This window comes from Macrotis lagotis, chromosome 1 (assembly GCF_037893015.1).
Source record: "Macrotis lagotis isolate mMagLag1 chromosome 1, bilby.v1.9.chrom.fasta, whole genome shotgun sequence".
Taxonomy (NCBI): Eukaryota; Metazoa; Chordata; class Mammalia; order Peramelemorphia; family Peramelidae; genus Macrotis; species Macrotis lagotis.
Genome location: NC_133658.1, coordinates 647648499 through 647674005, shown reverse-complemented (window position 1 = coordinate 647674005; position 25507 = coordinate 647648499). Strand labels below are relative to the sequence as shown.

At 42.4% G+C, this 25507-nt stretch overlaps 1 protein-coding gene across 2 annotated transcripts in view; it reads right to left on the bottom strand.

Moving 5' to 3' along the window:
- Nucleotides 1-25003, bottom strand: part of UBASH3B (ubiquitin associated and SH3 domain containing B) — a 171659-nt gene extending 146656 nt beyond the window's left edge. The window contains exon 1 of one of the 2 annotated variants that reach the window (XM_074215298.1): nucleotides 24858-25003. In XM_074215298.1, the coding sequence (XP_074071399.1) occupies nucleotides 24858-24988 (131 nt within the window). In that variant the 5' untranslated portion in view covers nucleotides 24989-25003. The remainder of the gene's footprint in view (nucleotides 1-24857) is intronic. The other variant, XM_074215299.1, reaches the window with a different exon arrangement.
- Between the last annotated feature and the right edge of the window lie 504 nt (nucleotides 25004-25507).

The window sequence follows — 25507 nt, the reverse complement described above, 5'->3', positions numbered from 1 at the left end:
TCCTGCTTTTGTGCCTATTCAAGTACAATAGCTTCCTGCTTGGTCTGCCTGTCCCCCATCTCTCCCCACTCCAATCTATCTTCTCCACTCAGCTGACAAAATGATCTTCCTCAAGTGCTGGCTGGTCTCTGTCATTCCCCATTCTTCTACTTCCCTAGTCAATAAACTTCAGTGACTTCCTATTACTTGTAGGATCAGATATAAAATCCTCAGTTTGGCCTTTAAAGTCCTTCAGAAGCTGGCTTTTTCCTACTTCTCCAGTCCTCTTACACTAACCTTCATCTTGCTGCTCCATTTCTCAATTAGGGCCATTTTCACTGGTTTTTCCCCAAGTCCGAAATGCTCTGCCTCCTCAAATGTGCCTCCTGTTAGGTCATTCCCTCTGAGACTTTCTCCAATTTATCTTATATGTATCTATGTGTGTAGTTCATTGCATGTTGTCCCCTTCACTGGAATGTGAGGTTCTTGAAGGCAAGGACTGCTTTTGCTTTCCTTTGTCTCATGAATAATTAGCCCAGTGCCGGAGACATCACAAGCTCTTAAAAAATGCTTGTTGATTACATTCCTCTCTTATTGGTCCCTTGTCAACTCTTCCTCGGGGACCAAGACTCAAATTGGCATTGCTTTTTGGAAATGGCTTTATTAATTGCCCTATTCTCCCACTCAACATCCCTATGAATCCCTAAACCAAATTCCTGTCCCAGCCCACTACTTCCCTACATATTTCATTCATCTCCCTCTGTTGGGATACCAAATTCTTGAAGGCAAAGACTGTCTCACTTTTGTATCTGTACTCTTTGTATTGCCGATATTTAACATGGTACTGGCATGTGATTTTAGCCATTTTCAGTCATGTCTATGACATTATTTGGGGTTTTCTTTGCAAAGAGTGGTTCACTATTTTTTTACAGATGAGGAAACTGAGGCAAACAGCATTTAGTGACTTGACCACACAGCTAGAAGTGTGTTGTATATAAGCACACAGGCTTAATAAATGCCTTTTTATTCATTCATTCATTCATTCATGCACTCAATCATCAATCTATCCATTCACTCATTTATTCACAACACAGTGTTATGGGGCAGAGAAAATGGAATACTTTCTATCTGTTACTTATGGGGGATTAAGACTCAGGGAGGGGGCGGCTAGGTGGCTTAAAGCACCCGCCCTGAAGTCAGGAGTACCTGGGTTCAAATCTGGTCTCAGACACTTAATTGCCTAGCTGTGTGGCCTTGAGCAAGCCACTTAACCCCATTTGCCTTGCAAAAACAAACAAAAAAAAAAGACTCAGGGAGAAGAGAATCCTTGCCCAACATCACCTGGAAAATCAGTAGTTTTAGATAAATGCTTTTATTATATATTTAAAAGGTAGAGCAGGTTTTACAGAATAGATTTGCAGCTTCATGTACAATCATATTTTTTATTATACTATGTTATGGAAACATTTGTTTTGTTCCATAAAGTTAAAATAAAATAAATTTAAAAGAAAAAGGGAAATCAGTAGGATTGATTTAAAGAGGATGGTGCCTAGGACTATGCTTCTAAGAATTCATCCAATAAATACTGCAAAGTTCTCCTAAGTCACATAATTGTCACAAGGTAAAGCAGGATTCACCAGGAGATTTCATGGTTGGGGGAGGGGGGGAAGTAGGGAAAGGAGAAAGGAGGAATATAAGGAGCAGTAGAGGGATAACCCTCCTGCTGGCATCTATGCAGCCCAGGGCAACATTCATGAGTCATACCCCTTGTTGCCATGGTCAGGATACAATACTACCCAACCCAACTTGTAGAAATTTGGGTGAACTGGCCAAACTGTGCTTTCCTGATGTCAATAGATGACTCACCTCTTCATCTCTTTCTCTATTCTGACACTGGATAACCCCACATGCCTTTCTTGGCTCTCACAAGCTCAAAAGAAGCCTAGTTTCCCCCACTCTTCAGGGAAATATCTTCTCTCCTGAAGTATGAGATGGGAAAGAAATGAAAAATGCCCTTGTGGGCAGGTTCTTATGGTAGCCACAAATGGGTTGAAGAGGGCATTCAATAAAAGCTTGTTGCTTACACTCAATATGTTTATTCTTTCTGCATGGCATGTTTATTCCACGTGAAATCACCAAGAAAAAAAGTTTCTAAGTCTGTGGGTCCTTTTATCAGAATCACCACAAACATTTTATGGGTTCCATCTCATAGGTCTTCTAGTCTTACTGTATTAATCAGGTGTTAGCCTACACTCCAGACCTGTCCTTAAAGGGAGAGAAGACTGGGCAGAAATCCAATTAAAACTGATGGATTGAAAGAAGTTGGAAAACATAGCCCAGGTATGGACAGAATCATTGGTCATTTCTTTGATATAAGAAAAACAAGTCTCATTCTATCTGTTTAAACCCCCAGTACTATCCCAGTTGCCTTTGCTACCATTTCTCTCTATTTAAGCTCCTGATGAATTCTAGAACCTAGACAGAGTTTACAGGATCATCTATTTGGACCCTACAGGGTTATGAAGGTCTTTGAATCCAACTCCTTCATTTTACAAATTAGAAAACTGGGGCCCAGAAGGGGTAAAGTGCTTTCCCAATTGCCAAGAAAGTAGCAGAGCCAGGATTTTCCCCTCCTTTTTTTTAAAGTTCTAGGTTACGAAAAGAAAATGAAAACGACACAGTGGATATAAAAGGACCCAGGTGATTTCACTTATTTAATTTTGATTGTAGTTGGCCTACCTAGGAATTTGATCTTTCCTTTCCTTAGTAGCTCATTGAAATGGACATCTGATGTTCTTTTGTTATCTACATTCTTGAAAAGGAGCAATGGTACAAAACATTCCATACCAGTTCCCTAATGTTTGCCTTTAAGACTTTTCAAGTAAGATTTCCATTACATAGGTAGCTCTTTTCTCCAAAGAGCAGATACTGGCATGCATCAGCTACAAGATGTTCCTCAGGCAGGAAAGCGGGAAGCTCTCCTCTTCAGGGCAGAAATGGCAAGAAGGGATGTCAAAGTGACTTTCTTAGAGCCACATAGCAATTCAGTGGCAAAGTTACTACTAAAAACTTGGCCTCCAGGCCAGCCATTTTCTGAACTTTCCCATTCCCCCAGACCAGGGAGAACAAAGGCTTACTTGAGGCACAAGTAAGGAGTTGCTCCTTCCTTTCCAAAGCAGCACCAAACACTGAGCATCCAATGCCACCTCTTCTTTCTTTTGTGAAGCTTCAGCCACACTTTAGAATCAAGGCAGACACAACACTTGAACAGCTCCCAAAACACTTTCCCAAAACTTTGTCTATAAACACTGGAAAAAGTAGTTGACTTGTTTGCCAGGAACATCTCTTTGCCAGTTAGGGTGTTGGGATTTTTTTTTTAAATCTGTGATCCAGGAACCAAAATAAAAACAGAAGGAGGTTTCTGGAGAGCCATCAAAACCCTGGTCTCAATTTGGGAACAGGTATGTGAACTTTTCTTGGATTCACCTCTGAGAGAATGGGAATTGGAATAAAATAGGAAGAACATACAGAAAGGTTCAATGGGGGGAAATAAAAGAAAAGTAGTAAAGAGTCTAAGGTTTTAAATTCAGCTGTGCCATTTGAAAGCTGGTGACACAGAAGGTAAGTTATTTAGCCTTTCTGACCTCAATTTTATGATGCCAGCCTTACATAATTCCATGATCTATTCAGTTACTATCTCAACTTCAAACATTTGTTATGACAAAATCCCAGTGAAAGAGGTCCTTTAAGGATTGGAACTAATAGGAGCCACATAACACATTCAGATAACTAAAAAGAATCCAAATGTTTCAATTTAATGACAGATATCATAAATGTATGGATGAATCAGAAGAATGGTACTATTCTGAAGGTTCAAAATGACCTGACATCAAGACCCAATGAGACCAGCCAAGTACTGAGAAAGGCAAGAATAACAATATTTCCTTCCCCTCCCTCTCCCCTTTTTTTGGTTATAAGAAGAAAACTGAGAACAGGAAAGGAAAGTTGTGCAAAATAAGGCAAAGACCTTTGACTCTTTAATAAAATGTTTTGCAAATTATTTTTTCTTAGTCATCAGTTTTCACAGAAAAAACTCTAGGTCAGTCTGAAATTTCCTAACACATGAAGTTGAAAGTAGACAATTTAAAACTGTGATAGAACAAAAAAAACAAAGGACGGCTATCAAGAGACAAGGTTCCTGTTCATACTGCCTTCACTGGTTGTGTGACTGGAAGAAGTCTTTTCTTCTCTGGGACTCCACTTAGATTTTACAGAATTTTATTAATTCAGCCTACCATAAACCCAAAGCATTGACCAGAGGCTGTAAATCAATTTCCTTCCTTAGCATCTTACTCATTCTTATTCTCCATTACTTTCCTTGATGGACTCTGCCCTTATTAAGTTAAAGTAAGGTTTATCCATCCATTGCAAAATGGTTAAATACATCCTAAACTATAAAGAACAATTGTCAATCCACATTTGTATTGGAGACTTCCTCGGGATTTTCCTATATCAAGTAAATCTCAGACTTGGATTCTTCCTCCCCCCACCCCCTCAAAAAAAAAAGCTAACATGAGTTTAGACTGCAGAAATGGAATTATAATATTGATAATATCCACTAACATCCAACTCCAATCCAAGTCAGAAGCATCAAACTCCCTTTTGCAATATGGCTAATAAAGAAATATGATTCATACCAATATATTACACAAAGATTGCTTTCTCAATGGTTAGGGGGAGAAAACAAGAAACAGGAAGATAGTTTGGAAATCAACAATTTAAAAAATAAATGTCAAAAAATTTTAATGTAATTGGGAAATATTTAATGCAATAATTTTTTAATTGTCAAAATTTTCCTGGAGTTCGAAACCAGATTAAAATGTAATTAGAAATGTTTAGCAAAATAAATGAAAATACAGTACAACATAAATAAGGTTAATTTGGGGTTTTCTAAGTCAATATGCTACCTTCTATCTGGTCGTATTTGAGTTTGACATCACTGCCCCAAGTTATCCAGTTATACCACTACAAAGGTAGGTTCCACCAAACTAGAAAGACTTTGCATATCCCTGCAGGAATGGATTTCATGTTTATTTTCTGAGGACCATCCTGGATTGTGACTAAAGAGTTGGGGACTAGACAATAATTTGTTTTAGTGGAATAAACTCATAGATTCTGTTTAATACAACATAGAGATGGCTGCCTTCTTCATTTGTGGAGGAAGTCCATATAGATAATACTCTATATAATTTAGATCACATTAGGAATAATATGTTTAGTCATTATTTCTACATTTTAAGTAGGATATCAACAAGTCAGTGTACAGAGGAGGGTAAACTTGGATGGTTGGTGAAGAATGTAAGATTATGTAACATGAGAAACAGCTAAAGGAACTAGAGAAAAGCTGAGAAGTGGTGGTGGACCATTATATATATCCAAATATTTGAAGATGTATCATAATTCAAACAAGCATTTAAGAATGTCCAGTATTAGGCACCCAGTGGGGAAAAGATCAGACTTAACATTTAGAACTCCAAGAAACAGAACTAGGAATATTGTGAAATCATAAGGAGGCACATTTATACATCCAATATTTGTAAGGTATATTGGATATTTGGTTGGTTAATATTGGAGAGGTATATTGGATATTTGGTTGGTCTCCCATCTTGCCTCTGACATATACTAGCAGTACTACTATGGGCAAATTATTTATTCTCTAAAACCCCAAGGGACTATAAGACTTATAAGTTTCATGTGAGTCATCCATTTACAATGGTGGAAGGAATTTCCATGCAAGAAGACTCCTAAGTTGAAGAATTCAAAGTCCTAGACTAAAGTTTTCAGTCTACTATAAAGACTTCCCTAGTAATTAGAGCTATTGAAAATTATAATGATTTATCTTGTGAGGGAGTTTGTCATCTCTAGAGTTCTTTGAACAGAAGCAATATGACCACTTGTCAGGGTATATTTCTACAACAGCAGGTTAGATCCAGACCTGGATTATAGGATAATTATAACCAAATAGACTTTCACAGAAGTGTTGATAACTTACTGTAAATGAACAGATTCAACAGAGATGAACTATAGAAATCCCCAACACTTGCTTCACACTGATATTATTACAAAGGATAACTATTTATTTGCCTGATAAATGGGGGAAGAGAGTAAATTTCAACTTTCTGTACTTTTCTAGATGAGAAGAACAGTGGTTAGATCAAAATTTCTTAATCTAGGAGCAGCTAGGTGGTGCAGTGGATAGAGCACCTAGAGTCAGGAGGACCTGAGTTTAAATCCAGCCTCAGACATTTAATACTTACTTAGCTGTGTGACCTTGTGCAAGTCAATTAACCTCATTGCCTTGGGGAGGCAGGGAAAATTTCTTAATCTAGAAATCCATGTGTTTAGTTTTTTAAAGAATAATATGACTATTTCAATATAATTGGTTTCCTGTATAATTTCTATGCATTTCATTTTCTGCATTTTAAAAACGTCATTGAGAGACAGGGTACATAGGATTTACTAGACTGCCCAAAAGGTGATGACACAAAAAATGATTAAAGGCCTGTCTAGAATATATCTAGAAGCCTGGAATCACCTGAATTTTTTCTAGCCAGATTTGGAGAAGTTGTTCCACCTTTTATTCTGAGGGGGGGATAAGTTTTACTCTGTAGTTAATTTCCCTCAGTTGTCTCCTACAATAATGATGATAATAATAATAATAATAACAATAACAATAATAGCAATAATAATAATAATAGCTACCATTTATATAGGCTTACTGTGTGCTGTGTATGATCCTACAGGACTGAAAAGTGACTCTTTTCACTCCTCCAGTTCTTTACACAACCCTAGGTGTCTCTCTCTGACCCCTACAGGACCAGGAAAGAGTTGGGCAGGGAAGCAGGCTTCCATCTAGACACCTGAAGTTCCTGTTTTCTCCCCTTCCCTCTCACATGTGGCATCTCTCTTGGTAGCCTGTCTATCCAAACAAACCTTGACTTTTGTTTGGAGTCCTCTGGGACCCATTCCATTCTCTTTTAAGTTCACAGTCCAAGCAGTCTCCCTCTAGAATCAATGGCTGGTCTTTAGTTCCACATTTCTCCAGAGTTTCTATCCTTTTGTTTGCTCTGGGATTCTAGATAGGAAAGAAATGCTTCTCTAACTTATATGTATATGTGTGTGTATTTACATAATATTAACTTCACACACACACACCCCTTCCTATATGGATCTTTAGACACTTGCTATTTGACCTGGCAAAAGGACTTAAATACTCTGTGTCTCAGTTTTCTTCATCCATAAGATGTGACCAGATAGTCCTTTTCCCAGACCAGGTCCCACAGGACCCATTCTGGCTGCTTGACTACTCTTATGGTTTGGTTGAGATGGAAGATAACTTTGTTCCTGAAAGGGAGATGTAAGATGACCAGATCTTACCATCCACTATCTACCCTGACACTGCCTCCTACAGTCCTCCAGGCCTTACAATCTGTCCTATTTCCCATGTTTTAAAGACCTTTATCTGACCTAGTAAGGTACCCCAAAGACCCTGGGCCTTTCCATCTGCCCTCCAGCCTCTCCATCCTTGGAACTTGTAAGCTTTTCCAACTGTCCTATGGCTGAACTTTTCTTTATGTACCCCCCCCCCTCACTGGAATGTGAGCTCCATGAAAGCAGAGCTTGTCTAGTTTTTCTATTTGTATCCCCAGAATTTAGCAAGGGATTTGGCAAGTTGCAAATATTTTTCACTTTTTCATTCATTCACTTTTTCATGCCTTCATCTAAATGAAAATATGTAAATACAAAACATAGCAATTAAAAAAAGAAAGCAAAAAGCATGGCCAAGAATGAGATAAAGTCAACAGGCTAAGACAGTGGAAATAAAAAGATTCCCCCCCCCCCTTTCCTTTGGGCTTAGTGGAAAGTCTGAAAGTATGCTAAATTAGCTGGACCCTATGAGTGGAGGACCAGCCCCAGGGATGGACAGAAGGTGAAGCACCTGGGCTGGGGAAGGAAGGCAGAAACAATCTCACCACAAGTTCAGGCATTCCCTATCACCCTACATTTAGAGCCCAACCTATACTAGATCTGCAAGAACAGAGGACTGAGTCTTTTCATGTTTATGTTAGGATAGGAGGAAAATGGGTAGAAAGGAAGAAATGGTTCTGTTCCCCCAAGAAGACATATAACTGGTCTAAACTGTCATCCATCCATCCATCCATCCAAAGTTACCAGATAAGATCCCTGCTATCCTCCTGGGGTAGTTAGATGGCATAGTGAATAGAGCACGGGCCCTGAAGTCAGGAGGACCTGAGTTCAAATCTGACCTCAGACACTTGATACTTACTAGCTGTGTGTTCTTGGACAAGTCACTTAACTCTTCTGCCTTACAAAAATAAATCAAAAACAACAACAACAACAACAACAACAACAACAAAAGACATTTCCCAAGCCTTGGGTCAATGTCTTCCTGTACAAAAGGCAGACAGAAAAGCATCAAAGCCACTCCCTTAAGGGCAATAAGAGCTATCAGAAAATGCCCTCTTACCATACAGCCAGGCACTCAAAACAAGTTACTCTAATACTCAGAGTTTTAAAAAAAAACCACCCAAGTTATCTATCCACTTTAGGAAAAAGGTCAAGTAATTCCAAAGGACTCATGATGAAAAAATGCTATCCACTTCCAGACAGAAAGAACAGAGTACAAATTGAAGTATGATTTTTTTCCCCTTTTGTTTTTCTTGTTTTTTTCTGTGATATGGCTAATATGGAAATGTTTTTCCATGATTTCACACATCTAATTTATATCTTATTGCTTGTTTTCTCAGTGAGTGGAGGAGGGCAGGAAAGAATTAGAACACTCAAATTTTTTTTGAATGTTAAATAACTAAATAATAAGTTTTGAGCAATTAATAGTATCCAGAAAAGGGTCAAGTTGGGCTACAAAGAATATTTTCCCCCTTTCAGCAAACTCTGATTTCCCAGTTTTGCTACCGATGTTTGACCTTGAACAAGATACTTAAACTTTCTAGACCTCAGTTACCTTTTCTGTCAAACAGGAATAATTCTTCCATACTTCCATAAAGAAAGTGAGAGGGTTGGACCAGGTAGTCCAGGCAGACCAGGCTCTAGGGTCCAATCCAATCTAACAAGCAGCTATCATGTACAAGGCATTACACTGGACACCCAGGACAGAAAGAGACAACAACCAGTTCTTGATTATATTCTACCATAGGAATAGCATATATGTGCATTTGAGAGAAAGGGAGTAAATTTTTTCTTATTTTAAAAACATCACCACTCCTTTACATAAAGCACAGCATCAGAGCTGGGTAAGATACAAAGCCTAAGTGAGAGAAGTTTCCTGCACTTTAGAATCTAATTAGGGAGATAAGACACAAACACGGATAACTATTGTACACAAAAACACAAGAGTGCATTAGAGAACAGAGACCAATGTGCTGAGGAAGAACTACCGGAAACCACTAGTGAATGCACGGTGCTGGCGACCACTGGTCAACAAGTCAACAAGCTTTTAGAGCTCTGGAATGGGGGAGCCAAGGCACTCGACTATATACAAACAAGATGATATACATAAGATACATAAAAGGGGGAGTAATCTTGGGAGCTAGTTTTTCTGAGCATTCCGATTTTTAACATGACCATAGCTGTTATCTTCTTCCTGAAAGGAACATAGCTTATTATATTTAATAAGGCTCTTATTGGTGTCTTTTTCAAAAACAGTATGAAGTCTTCATTCTGGAGTAGTCTAATCTGAAAAGAGAAATAGGGTCTTGGTACTCCAGTAGAACTTAAAATGATTTTTATTGATGGGGTTTGTTTTTATATCATCTCCACTTCCTAATCGATATCTTCCCTTTATAACAAAACCACCCTTTATGAAAAAGAATTTTTTAAAGGTGGGGCAACAGAATCAGCAAACTATGATTGTTTCATATTCATAATCTTCAGTTTCTGAAAAGAAGGAAAGGAGGTGGATTTTCATATCAACTGTTGTTTTCATTTACATCTTGGTAGTTATTACATAGTTTTCCTCATTTGAAACTTTCCAATCTCTCTTATTCTTTCTCTGTCTTTTTTTTTACTTTCCTCCCCCACCCCAGGGAAGATAATTGGGATTGCCCAGGATCACACAGTTAAGAAAGTATCAAGTGTCTGAGGTTGCATTTGAACTCAGGTTCTCCTGACTCCAGGGTCCATGCTCTATCCATTGTGCCACACAGTTGCCCTTTTCCACTTTGTCTTAGAGTAGATTTGGATGAAGATAGCTGGACATAACAGAATTCATAGCCTTAGGAATTTCCCTTGGGCCTCAGTGGGTAGAGAAGCAGAAAAGTCATGAGCTACCACCTTTTGATGAAGATCTTTGATATACCTTCTATGTACTTTAAGAAGATAATTACTAAGAATATCTTCTGAACAACAATCATTAATCATGTTCATGTAAACCTTTAAGGTTTACAAAGGGCATTCTTTTCAATAGTCCTTTGAAATAGGTAAGATGATCATTATTATCGTCTGAGACTCAAAAGTGAGATGCCCTTTCCTACAAGGCCCATACAAATTGTAGTACTGAGCTTTGTTCTTTAAACAGGGAGAACTCACAACAGCCTCTATCTTGTGAGAAAAAATGTCACAAAAGGAGAAGAAATGCAAAACACGTGCTAACGAATGTGGGGCTTTGCCGGTATCTTTTGCAATTCACAAAACCCACTCAAACAACACAGTGACTCACTTCCATCCCCACTTTGTGGTTCCCCAAAAGAGGTAGTGTACAAATACAAAGCATTTCGAAGGAAGTGTTCCTGGCTAAGTTCTGGAATCACAAGTCAAGACACCAGATCTCTGAGCCTCTATTTCCTCATCTGAAAAAAAAAATGGGGATGATACTATTAGCTTGGCTATCTTCTTCACAAGGGTTTTTTTTTTTGAGGCCCCACTGACCTACATATTAGTCCCTTGTAACTTGCTACATATCCAAGTTATAGCTACCATCATTATGTTCAGAAATCAAGTAGTCCCACACATCACGGTAGCTATCAAACTAGCGAGTTCTTCTCATACAATGGGACCAGTCAGGAACAACCAAGGTTTTTGAGGAAAGAAAGCAACAAAGCTTTCTAAAAAAATCAAATATTGGCTCTATAGTGTTATAAGTGTGTGAGTCTGGGCAAATCACTTAACTTCAGTTTCTTTATATGTAAAAATGAGGGGTTGGACTCAATATCTTCAAAGTTCCTTTCCAACTTGGAAATTTTGTCTGTATCCTAAAGTATGATAAATGGAAAAGCCCAGAAGCACTGAAACCTTGCTGAGAGGGATCTAAATGACTGAGAATAAAGATTATGCATAAGAAAAAGGCTATGGGTCACCTCCAAATCCTCCCCTCTCCATTCCCTCCTCTCTTTCTCTCCATTGTTCTTTTTTCCTTCTTTCTTTTATTCTCTCTCTCTCTCTCTCTCTCTCTCTCTCTCTCTCTCTCTCTCTCTCCTCCCTCCTTCCCTCTCCTCACCTAACTCACCCTATTTCCAATATCTTCCTTTCTACAAGTATCAACCCTTTAGCACAGGGCTTCTTAACATGGAATTCATGGATAGATTTCAGAGGTGAACTGGGATAGGAAAAAATACATATAATTGCTTTTCTTTGAAATCTTATGTATTTTATTTTAGGCAATTAAAAGATCCAAACAAATAATGGTAACAAAAAAGTCTTTTTCTTACAATACTTTATAACACTCCTGGGAGATCAGCAGCATAGGTATCATCCCATTTTATAAATAGAAAAACTGAGGTTCAGAGAGACAAACTCTCCTTCCCAAACTCCAACAGCCGCTTCCTTCAAACAGCAGTCTTAGCCTATTCTACCCTCCCCCAACCCCTAGCCTCTCCCCTGGCCACAGGCCAGCCCAGATGGACATGAGTCTACAGAAAGCTTATGCTGCTGATCCCAACAACCAGAGAAAGTCACCCCCTAAGGCGATGTAAGAAGTTACTCAAGCCTTAACTCCCTGCCATCTGACAGGCCTGAAGCTCTCAGAGCTCCAAGAAGGGGTCCCCCAACTTCTGCTGCCAAAGTGCTACCTAATTTCTCTTGAAGCCTCAAGATCTCAGATGCGGGTAATGGATTAGTTCCAGTTATGGTGGGTGCTGAAAGTTTACTAAAGAGGGAGAGAATAAGCCTCACCCAAGCAACAGGAAGCTGCTGACCTTGCTGTCTTTTGAGGAACAAAATATTATTATAATAGGATCCTAGCTTTAGAGCTAAAAGGCTGTCAAGGATCACAGAAGTCAACTCCCTTATTTTGTAAACAAGGATGGTGAAGCCCATAAGTTAAATGACTTGCACAAGGTCATTTATGCAGATGCTGAAATCTAACTGAGGTCCTCTGACTATATATCCAGTGCCCATTTCACTGTACTGTGTTGTCAGTCCATGAACATCTATCAAGCACCTACTATATACTGTGCTAACCACCAAGAACAAAGGAAATGACAAAGAAAGACCTTCATCTTAAGGAGCTCACAGTCTAACAGAGGAGACAACAAGTAAACACCTATGTAGAGGCTAAATTGGAAATAATCTTACATAAGAGGAAGGTTTCAGAATTAAGGAAGGTTGGAAAAGGCTTCCTATAAAAGGTAGGATATCCTCTGGGACTTGAAAGGAGCCAGGAAGGTGGAGATGAGGATGAGAGCATTTCAAGAATGGGAGCCAGGCAGTGAAAATGTACTTCTGTCAACATTATGAATAACAAATGATGAAAGCTCAAGTTTAAAGCCAAAAACTTTAAGGAGCCATGCGGTGAGGGTGGGAATGGAGGGGGTGCTGGTGGGATGTGATGGGGCCACTGACAAAGAAGAGAAGGAATTTGGAGTCGGGATAACTTGGGTTCAAATGTCACCTCTAGCATGATGTCATGACTATGGGCAAATCATTTAATCTCAGTGCTAATTTCTTTATAAGTGAAATGAGAATAATAAATACCTAGTAACTAGAATAACTAGTGATAATAGACAAAAAGTTCTTCAATTGATTATTGAGCATTAAGGAACTTACTGTCATCCACACTCCTGCCTCAAACCCTGTTTCTCTTCCTCCTCCACAGCTCCTCTGCCCTTTCTCCCAGCCCAACAGCCCCTCCTCCCCCAGGTACCCTGCCCTGGCTCAGCAGGTTGACCCAGAGAGAACAGCAGTGATAAGAATCAGGCAGGCCCTGTGTCTCTTAGGCAGTGGCTGCAGAGGTCCTCCCTTTCCCCTTGTTTCAGCCTTGTGTTCATGGAAATAAAGGCTCTGCTACTATGTGAAGTTAATGCTCTCTTTCCTTCCTCTATAATAATCTGCTGTTCCTGATCTTGTTTGAAGATCTGACTATTAGAATTTTGTGGTTCCTTCTCAAACTTAAAAACCTCCCCCTTCAGGACAGAAATCTCACTCAGGAAACACAGGCTGGGGCCAGGTCACACTCCCCACCCTTCATAGCAGGGCCCCCAAATCTTTAACAAAGAATAATAGAAAAGAATCCCAGCTAGACACTTACAAGCTGTCTGTCTGAAGGAATCTGACTTCTCTGAGACTGAGTTTCTTTAACTATAAAATGAGGATATACTTGCAATATCTCATCTGTGTGTTGGACAACACATACATGTACAATGCTTCATAAACCTTAACGTTCAATGGAAAAATGAGCTATGAATATAAATGCATTTAGGAATCCAAGCCCTGTTTTACCAACTCTAAGTTACAAGCATTACTTCTTTCTGGGGGTTCTGAGGCTACTCAGAACTATAAGGGAAAGGAAGGGAACAAGCAATTATTAAGCACCTCCTATGCACCAGCTAGATGGTGGCTACAGCACCAGATCTGGGGTCAGGAAGACTCATCTTCCTGAGTTCTAATCTGACCTCAGACTGTTCTTGGCCATGTGAACCTGGGCAAGTCACTTACTCCTGTTTGCCTCAGTTTCCTCATCTGTAAAATGAGCTAGACAAGGAAATGGCAAACCACTCCAGTGTCTTTGCCCAGAAAAACCCAAATAGGGTCACAACGAGTCAGAACAACTCTGTGGCAGACATCATGATTGAGGCTGCAAGGAACCCATACAAGGGAAGAGACTACTGGAAGGGGCACAGGTGCCTTGGGCCTGAACAGAGAAACAGTCACTACCTGATAACATGCCTCTATTACAAGCCCTCCATGATTCTCAGGGGAACTTCACCAATTAAATCATTAGCTTCATGATGCAGGTGGGAAGAGGGCGAGTAGAGGTCGAGGGAAAGACTTCTTGACTGTAAGATGATCCACAGACCCAGCAGAATCCATACCATTCCTTCAGCTATCCCTACACCAAACAGATCCTAAATATTTCGAGATAAGTTTGAATTGTCTTCTCTCAGGATACCTCTCGAAGGAGCCAATTGGAATCAACTGTTAAATTTTTAGTGTGAATGTTAACACTTTGGAAATAGGTAAACTCTACAAATCAGAGTTTGAGTTATTGTTTTGTTGACTGTTTAGATTTAAGAAAAATAATGAAAAAAGTTAATACCGTAGATTAAATATAAAAGTGTGCTGTGTGTACTTCCCCCTCATCCCCAGAGCTGGAAGTTAAACATATACTAGCATACCCTTGGACCTACTAGATCCTCTAAGAACCCCTTTGGGTCACAGGGATAAATCTGGTAAAGCCTGTGGACCTCTTCTAAGATGTTTTATTACCTATATTCATAATTGAAGGAAAGACTAATTTGCAATTAAAGGTTAGTGAAAATAAGATATAATTTTCTTTTCATCCTACATCATAGCCCCCATACATCATAGCCACATACCTGGGATCCCAAGTTAAGAGTGCCTGCCCTGATTTGACTCTATCACTTTACATATAAGGAAACTGCCTATAGAATTTAGGTGATCTGCCTAAGGAAATACAGCTGGTTGTTGCAGAGGCAGGATGAGAGAATTCAGATCTCTTGTCTCCTGGTCCCACAATCTCTTTCCCCTCAACACACTAAGCAAATACAAGATCCGCATTCATTTGCCATACAGAGGACTGCAGCAAAGCAAGGACAAGTCCCTTGGGAGTTGGGGGGGGGGGGGAAGCAGGAGGAAGAGGAGCTTAGGCTGGGTAATCTATACCCATTTCTGTGAAAGATCCAAGTTATTATAAGGTCTATTCCAAGAACTTCACTCTTCTGGGATCTTTCCTGGGTCATCTAGGGATAACCCTGTCCTTTGTCCAGAATAGGGTAATTGTATCCATTTTAGAAAGTGGGGGGGGAGAAAAAAATCCTTTGTAATCTCAAATGCACAGTTATTATTACCTAGGGTAACTGAAAAACCCTAGCCCACATACTTCATTAAAAACTGGCAAAGTTGTTGGTGTTTTGTAGTAAATCTTGCCTAGTGGTTAGAAAACTAGTTTGGGTGGGGCAAGGGGTGTGCTGAAGTAAGTTCAAACGTTAAACTTTCATTATGAACATTTATATCTCAATTTATTGTTTTGTTCATTTCCAGGCTTAAAATCATGGAGAAAATGTTAATAATCCAAATTAAACTTAAAAGGTGTTATCCTTGGGGAAAAAAGAACCTGTTGCTAAACATTTTCCAATACATCTTAGTTTGGGAAGGGAACGAGAACAGTCAAGAGGTTTCTCTAAAGTTCACCTGTACTACCATTCACTGGGTGATCCTGGCTCCTCTACTAAGGCTCTCAGTCAATTCAATTCAATAAATATTTATTAAGCTCCTATTGTGCTAAGTGCTGGAGCTACAAAAAGAGAGTCAAAAAGACAGTCCTGACTCCAAGGAGCTTGCAATCTAATGATGAAACCCATCCACCCACCCCAGCTCCGCTTTCAATTTAACTAGTATTTATTGAAAATCTGCTCTAGGGATGGCTAGGTGGTGCAGTGGATAGAGCACCAGCTCTGGAATCAGAGCACCTGAGTTCAAATCCAGCCTCAGACACTTAATAATCACCTAGCTATGTGGCCTTGGGCAAGCCAATTAACCCCATCAAGATAAAGAAAACCTGCTCTATACAAAGCATTTGCAAGCTCTAAATGGAGAAAATAAAGTCCCTGATACCTGAAGTTTATAATCTCAATAAGACCACAATAACTTTCTCAAATGCTTATATCCTTTTACATAAATGTCAGAGTGAAAGAACAGACAAGTGACAGAGGAGTTTGGGAAGATTGAGAGCACAATAGTCCTGAAGAGTTAGAGAAAGCCTCATGAAAAAAGCAGGTTATACTATAAGCTCCATGAGAGTAGGAGTTTTATCTTAGGTATCTTCATGTCCCTCAGTGACTGGCACCATTTTCCACCTGAATGTAATACAGACAAGCATTGACTTGATTCTTGGGGGTCCTTGAATAAGATAAGGCAAAGTAGCAAAGGTAGGGCAGGCCATGAATGCAACTGTCATCAATGGACAAAACACTAATACTAGTGTTAGAAGAACTGAGGCTTATTATCTGGTGCCTTAAACAAGTCACTTAATTTCTACAGGCCTTAGTTTCCTCACCTGTAAAATAAGAACCCTTTTAATCCTACATTTAGGGTCTGAGGAGTTAACAGATACTTTGTACCTAAAAGAGACAGCATCCAGCAGTTCCTTGATATGTTAAATAAAATTTTAAAAACACCCACGAAAACAACCATAAGAGTTTATCTTTCCCCCACCCCCACTCTCCAATAAGAACTTCCTACTCAAGATAAAAGGATAAACATTGAGAGAACGGATGCAGACAGTAAATATTTTTTTTTAAAGCCGAGCGCACACAGTCACTGGTGAATGATTCTAAATAATCAGGTCTACCTGTTTCAAGGCTATGTCTTTGTCCAACAAACCCAAATGGAATCTGAGAAATGTGGACAGTCTTCAAGGCTGGATTTCCTTTTGATTTCCTTGGATCACTCATCTACCCACCCCACAGGGCAGTGATCCTCTTTCCTAGCTCTGAAAAAGAAAAATGCTTGCACTTTGGCAGCAGGGGCAGTGGGATGCATTTAGAAACAAAGGCACAACAAGGAGGAGAAAATATTTCAAAAAAGACAGGGCAGAAGATTCCCCCCCCAAAGAAGGGAGTTGCTCTTCTCCAGGAAGAATTTATTTCCCCAGGTCTCAAGGCTCAGGACTCCAACCCCACTGTTCTCATTTAACCCACACTTATTTGCATTATGGAGCAAACTGGCATTCTGCAGCCAATTTGAAAATTACACCCATGCAAAATGGCTAAATGTCTCCTTACTCTGTAATTACCTCATATCTCTCCTTTATTTACTTTCCAGAAAAATCAACAGTCAAGAGGTTTCTCTAAAGGGGAAAGGAGTTGCCAATAAAGGTAGGAAAATAATTAGCTTAAAATCATTCATAGGCCACTAAAATCCATAGAGTCTCCTCTTAGTATGACCAGTCCAGTTCCCCAGAGATATGCCATGGATGGAGGTTTGGGTGGGCCTAACGAAAGACTAGTGTGTTCTTAACATCTTCTTTCCCGTCATGGAGGTCTATAGGACAATGGCAGGGCTTGGAATGAATCAGTCTAGCTAAAGAGATTCATATAATTCATGTCCAGAGCTGCTAACCTGACCCTACAAGGTAGCCCAAGTATATCTTTTGGTCACCTGAGATTCCATCCCATTTGGGAAACAGCCTTAAATTCCCCCCTCTCCCTAGAAGCTTGTAGAGCAGCACCATGGGCAGCAGAAGAGACATGATTGATATTTGTTCAGTTTCATTCTAAGGCCACATAATGGATAGTTTGGGACTTGCAAAAAAGACCCAAGTTTAAATCTTACCTCAGACACTCACTGAATGATCCTGGGCAAATCTCTGAACCTATCAGCCTCAGTTTCCTCATCTGTCAAATCAGGATAATAATAGCATCTACTTCACAGGGTTGTTGCAACAATCAAATGAGGTAATATGCTTTAAGTGTTCTACAAACCTTAAAGTGGCACATAAACATTAGCTGCTGTTTTATCAAGGTTACCCTTTCACACTTCAAGACAAGTCAACAATAGTTTGGAAAGCCTAGTACGGTGGAACAATTTCTACCAAGCAGGTTGGATCCATACCCTTGATCTAAGGCAGGGTTTCCAGGGGACCCAGGCAATTACTCTATCTTCCTTCAGGGATAAAGGACAAAATGTACAGGATGCCCAGAAGGCAAAAGTCCAATTGCTCCTTCCCCTCCCACCCAAGAAGACAAAGAACTAAGTCTTAAAAGGGGTTTAGGGAGACTGGATTCAGCATAAGATTTTTCCTAAATCAATCTCTCTCTCTCTCTCTCTCTCTCTCTCTCTCTCTCTCTCTCTCTCTCTCTCTCTCTCTGTCCTATTTGAGGCTGTGCCTCAAAGATCTATTCTTTAGGACATATTTTCTCCCTTCAGTGCCCAGGTCTAACTCCACTGGAGTCTAATCAAAAAGAGACAACCATATGGTACCCCTTCAAATTCCAAACCAAGGCTATTTATTACCAACAGCAAAAGAATGAGTGAATTGGCTTAGCTCTGCTGTTGCTTACCCAGAGAGGCCTGGGTTTTTAAAAGGGTTGCAAGTCTGTCCTACATTCCACAGTGCCATCTAAGGAGAAAAAAAAACAGACAGGAATCTGGTCTTAAGCCCTTAAGAACTAAACTGCCAGACTTTTAAGAGAAACGGAAATACCTGTATCAAGGCATCAATCCCCACCCTTCTTTGAGAACAAGTATATGAAGAAGCATTGAAGAAAAAGCATTGAAACCTCTTCTTCATGCATTTCACAGAAGGAATCACCAAATCTGGAAGAGCTAATAAAAAGAACCATCTTGAAATAGGGGTGAAGAAGACTTGGAAAAACTTTGCTACTCCCATGATAATCACACTTTTAAGACTAAGGATGGAGGCTGCCAAAGAACACAATGTTTACAGGTATAACATTTTAAAGTTTGCAAAGCATTTTATATAAAATCTGTTGATCCTCACAACCATTCTATGGATTAAATACGCATAATGGCCATTAATATCATCTCCATTTTACAGATGAGGAAATTGTGAGTCCCTGTGGGTTTCCATGACCTGGTTCTAAAGGACCTTCAAGATGATTTAGTCTAACCAAATCTATCTCTTTATACTATGGCTAACTTTCTGCCAAGCTGCTATATGCTCTGCCTTCCTTAGCCCAGGTCCCTAAATCTCACTCTGAGGTGGTGCTCTTCTGATTGGTGGAAGTACACCTTTTCTCTATCCCTCCTTAAGCCCAACATGCTGCACTCAGACCACCATCCTATCATGTCATGGGCATGCTATGACCTCACCTTTCACCTTTTGCTGTGGGAACACTATTCTAATCAACAGTACCATTCCTGGGAAGGGCATGTCACTCATTGTCCTATGATTCCTCTCACTATACCTGTGACTTCCCAAAGACTACTGAGCAAAAAATTAGATACCAAGTAGATGCCCATCAATTTGGGAACAAATAAAAAAAAGTTGTGGTACATGAATATTATTGTGCTGTAAGAAATTATAAATATAATGAATTACTGAAAAGTGTGAGAAGATTTATATGAACTGCTGCAAAGTGAAGAAAACAGAATTAAGAAATATACAATGGGGGCAACTAGGTGTCGAAGAGGATAGAGCACTGGGCCTGGAGTCAGGAGTACCTCAGTTCAAATCTGGCCTCAGACACTTAATAATTACCTAGCTATGTGGCCTTGGGCAAGCCACTTAATTCCATTTGCCTTCAAAAGCTTAAAAAAAAACTTACAATGACTACAACAATGTAAATGGAAAAAACAAGATAGTGGAGACTGAATGATGTGAAACTATAATGACCAAGATTTATCCTTCTCATAAGAAGGCATCTATCTTCTCCCCTTCTCTGCAGAGAGATATGAGATAGGCTATGAATAAAGAACACTATAGGACATCAAACTTTTTCAAAGTGTTGGTTAGTCCTGTTGAAATGCATTTCTTCTTTTTTATTCTTTATTATAGTGTGAGAAAGAAAATGTAGGTGACAGGAAAACAAGATATCAATAAAACATTTTTTAACAACAAAAGAATGTAAAATTCCTATGGGGAAGGTTTTTTCTTACTTTTTGCATTTTATATCCCATACAATGGCTAATTGTTCTTAATAAATGTTTTTCATTTATTCATTTAGTCCAATCCCATCATTTTACAAATGAAGGAACTGAAACTCAGAGAAATGAAAAAATTTGCTGATGCTCACAGTTACTAAATATCAGATACAAAATATGAACTTGGTTTTTCCTAATTCCAAGTCAGTCAATTCATCCATTATATCAGAAATGTCAAGCTCCCTATGGAGGCCCATATATTAAATATAATTAGGAAATGTTTAGTTAAAATAAATGAAAACACAATATAATATCGATAAAATTAATTGTGGTTTTCTACATCAATATGCCACCAACAGGAATCCATTTCTATTTGAGTTTGATACCACTGCATTACACCATGCCATTTCAATGCCAAGAGCTACCCAGCATGATAACAGCAAATGCTAGCAAATCACAGAGATACCTGAGGTCATCGATAAGAGCCCTTATCGATCAGTTCATCCAATCTCCACACTAAATGTGGTACAAAAGTCCTTGTTCAACATCAGTCAAGAAGCAGAGCCCAGATTAGAACTCAGGCTGTATGATTTTATTTCCAATGTACCATAGGTTTTCAAAACAGTGGGCCTTCTGAGTTAAAATGGTTGCTGTTTTAGTTTTTTCAGTAGTTTTTTAACTCTTTGAGACCCCCATTTGGGGTTTCCTTGGCAAAGATATTGGAGTGCTTTGCCATTTCCTTCTCCAAATCATTTTATGGATGAGGGGACACTGAGGCAAACAAGGTTAAATGACTTGTCTAGGTCACACTGCTAGGAAGTATCTGAGGTCTTATTTGAATTCAGGTCTTCCTAATTCTAGGCCAAGACCTTGTCATTTCATAAACTCAAAAGAATATCAGAACTAGAAGGATACTTAGAGATCACTTAATTTCTTAAAACTCTCTGTTTTAAGGTCTTGAGATACTCTGTCAGAAAGCTCTACCCCTAATTCATCTCTATTACAACAGTCGAAAATGAGGTGCTTTCAAAGAGTCCAAGGACATTATACAAGCTATTTGGGTAAATAGTTGCATTAGATGATGTAAACTTGCATGTGCCAGGGACCAAAACATCAAGGACATGAATTTTGTACCCTTGGGTTTCATGTAGGGTAACTGTCACATGTGGCAGTTGTGGTGAAGATTGCTGCTTGAAAATGTGAGTTCAAAATAGGCTCAGAACTATGGTTGGAAAAGAAAGAGGATTGACTTTGGAATCAGAAGATAAGGCTTCAAAACCTAGTTCTGCTCTTTACTACCCACGTGACCTTGGGTAATTCACTTCTCTCCTCCCGAGTCTCAATTTCCTCCAATCTATGAGAATCCTGGATTAGACTAGACTACATGTAAGGGTCCCTCTCAACTCTAAATCTTATGATGTTATGAGACCAGGCCAAGGGTCACAGAGTCAGTTTTTAGAAGAAACTAGGTCTCTTAATTCTCAGCCTCAGGTTTTCCTCCTTAGACCACACACAATCATTAACAAACAAACAAACAAAAATAAATCCTTTGCTGTTTACCTAAGAGCTTCCTGATTATCTCTCTCATGGCAGCCTTGAAGTTGAGGTCAGAGTCAGGAATTCTACATAAGAGACACCCAAGGATGGGGCAGTATGTCAGTACTTGTCCTGGACACTTGGCCATAGCAAACAGGCCCCCTAGGGAAGAGAAGCACCTGGAAGCATCCATACGACCCCTCCTTTGGGGTGGGGGTGGGGTGATGGGAATGGGAGTTCATGTTTTGCAGGCTCTAAAAATCAAGATTCCCCTTATTCAAAACCAGGTCAGCTTCCACCAACTATAATCTATGATTGGACTAACAGGGGCAAATGATCAGATTTCCTTTCCTGCTCCCTTTCCCAAGTGCTACAAATTAATATTGCTAATTAAAGATTGTATCTTATTCCTTTCTCACAGGGCTCCCCCATTAAGGTTCCTGAACTCCCTTTCCTCTAGCAGGGAAGGAGAGAAAAGGTAGAAGACATATGTGAAGAAGGAAGTGGGGTGCAGTTGTGGTCCCCTAGAAACTACCTACAGATCTCACATATTCCCCAACCTTCCCCCCCCCAACCACTCCTGAGACACCTGTCATGAAGCTCCTCTTATGGTCCAGAAGAGGAATCAGCTAGAAATAAAATATGGCCTAAAGCTACTCTCCTCTCCAGCACCCAGAACCCTGTTTTGTTTTGCCAGAGTTCATAACAAGCATTTCACTAATTAATCTTCCCTCTGAGTCAGAGTAAACACAAGCTCAGGTGAGAGGCAGAGAGGTTAATGACTTCTGCAAGAGCACAGCATTAAAAAGGGATTCAGGCCTTCTACTTCTCTGTCCTGGCCACCATCCTTTCACTGTTCTCTCATTAGTTCCCTGGCATCTGAAACTCCCAGAGCCCTATAGGCAGGACCTGGTACAACTGAGCACATTCATAACCTCAAAGTCCCCCTCCCCCCCCAGTCCCTGCTTCTTTTAATAAAAAAAAAAACCTACCTAAATGATCAAAGTTCAAGCATACAACCTTACTTTTTGTTAACAGAAAACTACAAAAATGGAAATTAGCATGTGTATTATTAAGTTGTCATCACTACTTAATCTTCTATTAGGTGGTTTTGTCTTTTTTAAATGAAAATGTACTATGGTCTTTTTTTGCTAGGAAGTAGTAACTCATGTACAAAATAAAATATTAATTTTTATTAAAAAGGAACCTATTATAGTTGAGATTATAAGTTTTTTGAGGCCATACACTAGTGTGTAGTGGGTCCTTATGTGTTAGACATATCCTTTCTGGAGTATTTCACTCATCCCTTAAGGCTGCCTTGTATTTTAGATCTCCATCTCCCAGAGACTCTGCCTCTCCTTGCCTTGAATTTTTACTCCTCTCCTCCCTCTCCCTCTTCAGGCTACTTCTTTTCTCTTCCTAAATGTTGTCGTAAGGATTAAAGAGGAATATTCTCTTCCTAGGCTCAGCTATCACTGATCTCTCCTCAACTATCACTTCACCCCATAAGTCATCAAGTTGGGGTAAAGGCTCATGAGAGTCTACCCAAACACTTGATCACTCCTACACACACACACTCTCTCTCTCTCTCTCTGTTTTCCCCATATCTGAGGTGGAGATCAAAATCCAAATTAGACATTAGGTCCAATGATATTTCTATAAAATGATATCTGTGCTCTGCTCATGCTGTCATCCCTGTCCTCAGCACTGTCAGTGCCTGCATTTTGGTTGGCGCCTGGCTGTGTGGCAGGACTGTAGACCTCAACTTTCTACCGTCCCTAGTTCATCTAAAACCAGAAGAGGCACCCATCGTAGCCCACTGCACACACTGCTCCATCTCTCATGCCTTCGCTGAGAGCAAAGTTAAGTGCCACCAATGAACTGGCCAGGGTACTCTGCCCTCTGCCTAGTTCCTGGAGTCTGGAGTTCTTCTATCCCCGAGTTTGAAAACTGCCCAAGTTTAAACCAAGAGGGAAACAGAAAGAAGGTCAGCCCAGTCTTTCCTCTGCAGGCCACCGGCGCTCCACCCCGGCCCCAGCTCCTTCCAAACCCCGGGATGGCCGTGACCAGAACTAAGGACCAAACTTCCCCAGGCATGGGCAAGGGTTGGTGAGGAGGCGGGCGAGGGCGAGGAAAGGGAATGCCTTCATCTCGATCTGGCTTTCGGGGTACAGCTTCCCCTCGTCTCTCCTCTGCGGGTGCCCTGGCGCAGTCCGGCTCCGGCTACGAAGCGGGCAGTGCCAAGAGGGGCCTCTGTGCCCCCAGGACTGTGCCCACAGGCTTGCTCTGGGTTTCCTCCGGCGGCCGCTTCTGGATCCTGCGGCTCATCGGCCGCCCCCCGCCGGGGCATCCAGGCCCGCCGGCCGGGCCCGAGCGCCACCGGCCCCAGCGAGCGGCTGGAAGGGCCCGGAGGAGGAGCGGGCGAGGACGCCCCTCGGGGCTCCGGGTGGGAACGCGCCTCCCGCGGGCGCTCCATCCAGGAGTCTGCGGCGGCGCCCACGCTCCGCTCCTCCCGCGACATCCGGAGCGCAGCCGCTGGGGGGGCGCTCCGCAGCCCCGGGGGCCGCCGCGGGTCCGCAGGGCTTTCACGCCCGGCTCCGCAGCCCCTCCGGGGGCCGGCGGCCCGGGGACAGACAGCGGCCGGGGGGACGGCGGCCCGGGGACAGGACAGCGGCCGGGGGACGGCGGCCCGGGGACAGGACGGCGGCCGGGGGACGGCGGCCCGGGGACAGGACAGCCGCCCGGGGACAGGACGGCGGCCCGGGGACAGGACGGCGGCCCGGGGACAGGACGGCGGCCCGGGGACAGGACAGCAGCCCGGGGATAGCGGCCCGGGGACGCCGCTCGCTGCCTCCCTGCGGCGGGGATGCGGGGATGCGGGGAGGAGAACCCTGGACCCCGGGAAAGCCAGAGGGCAGGGCGGCCAGCCGGCGCCCCCCACACACACACACATACACACACACACACACACACACACACACACACACACACACACACACACACACACACGCACACACACACACACACACACAAACACACAGACACACGCACACACGGGCGCGCCCCCGCGCACGCCCCCTGGCCCCGGCCCCGGCCCGCCCCCGGCCCGGCCCCGGCAGCATCCTTCTCCGCCCGCTCCGGCCCGCGGCGCGGCAGGTACGCGTCCGGGCGGGCGAGGGCAGGGGAGGCCGCCGGGAGAGGAGGGAGGGAGGGAGGGAGGGCGGCGGGCGGGGCGCGGAACTCACGCTCGGGCTTTGGGGAACCCCATGGAGAGCAGGACCTCGAGGGCCGACCCATGCTTGACGGTGCCGGGGCGCTGCTGCTGCCGGCTCCTCCGGGGGATGACTTGGCTGTAGAGCTCCTCCCGCGCGGCCATGCCTGGCGCGCCGGGGCCGCCGCCGCCGAGCCGAGCCGAGCCGAGCCGAGCCGGGAGCCGCGGCGAGCTCAGCGCGCGGCCATGGCCCGGGAGGGGAGCCGCGGCGCGGGCGGGGGAAGGGGGCGGCCGCGAGGGCCGGGCCGGACCGCGCCGGGGGGAGCCGCGCCGGGGGGAGCCGAGCCCGCGGGAGCCGAGCCGAGCCCGAGGGCTTCCTGCCGGAGGCGGCGCGCCCAGCAGCGCTGCGGCCGCGGGCGCCGGTCCCCGAGCGCCTCCGAGCCCCGCGGGCGCCCGCCGCCGGCAGCCCCGTCCTCCGCCCCCCGCCTCTGCGCCCCGCGGTCCCGGAATTTGCAATGAGTAATTTCTGAATGGATCAAAAAGGGAAGAGGAGCTCGGGGGCGGCCCCAGCCGGCGGCCCCGCCCCGCTCTTAAAGGGCCAGCTCCGGCGGGCGCGCGCGCTCCCGGGGCCGGGGCGCCCTGTGGCCCTCATCCGCGCTCCCAGCCGCGCAGCCCCGACTCCTC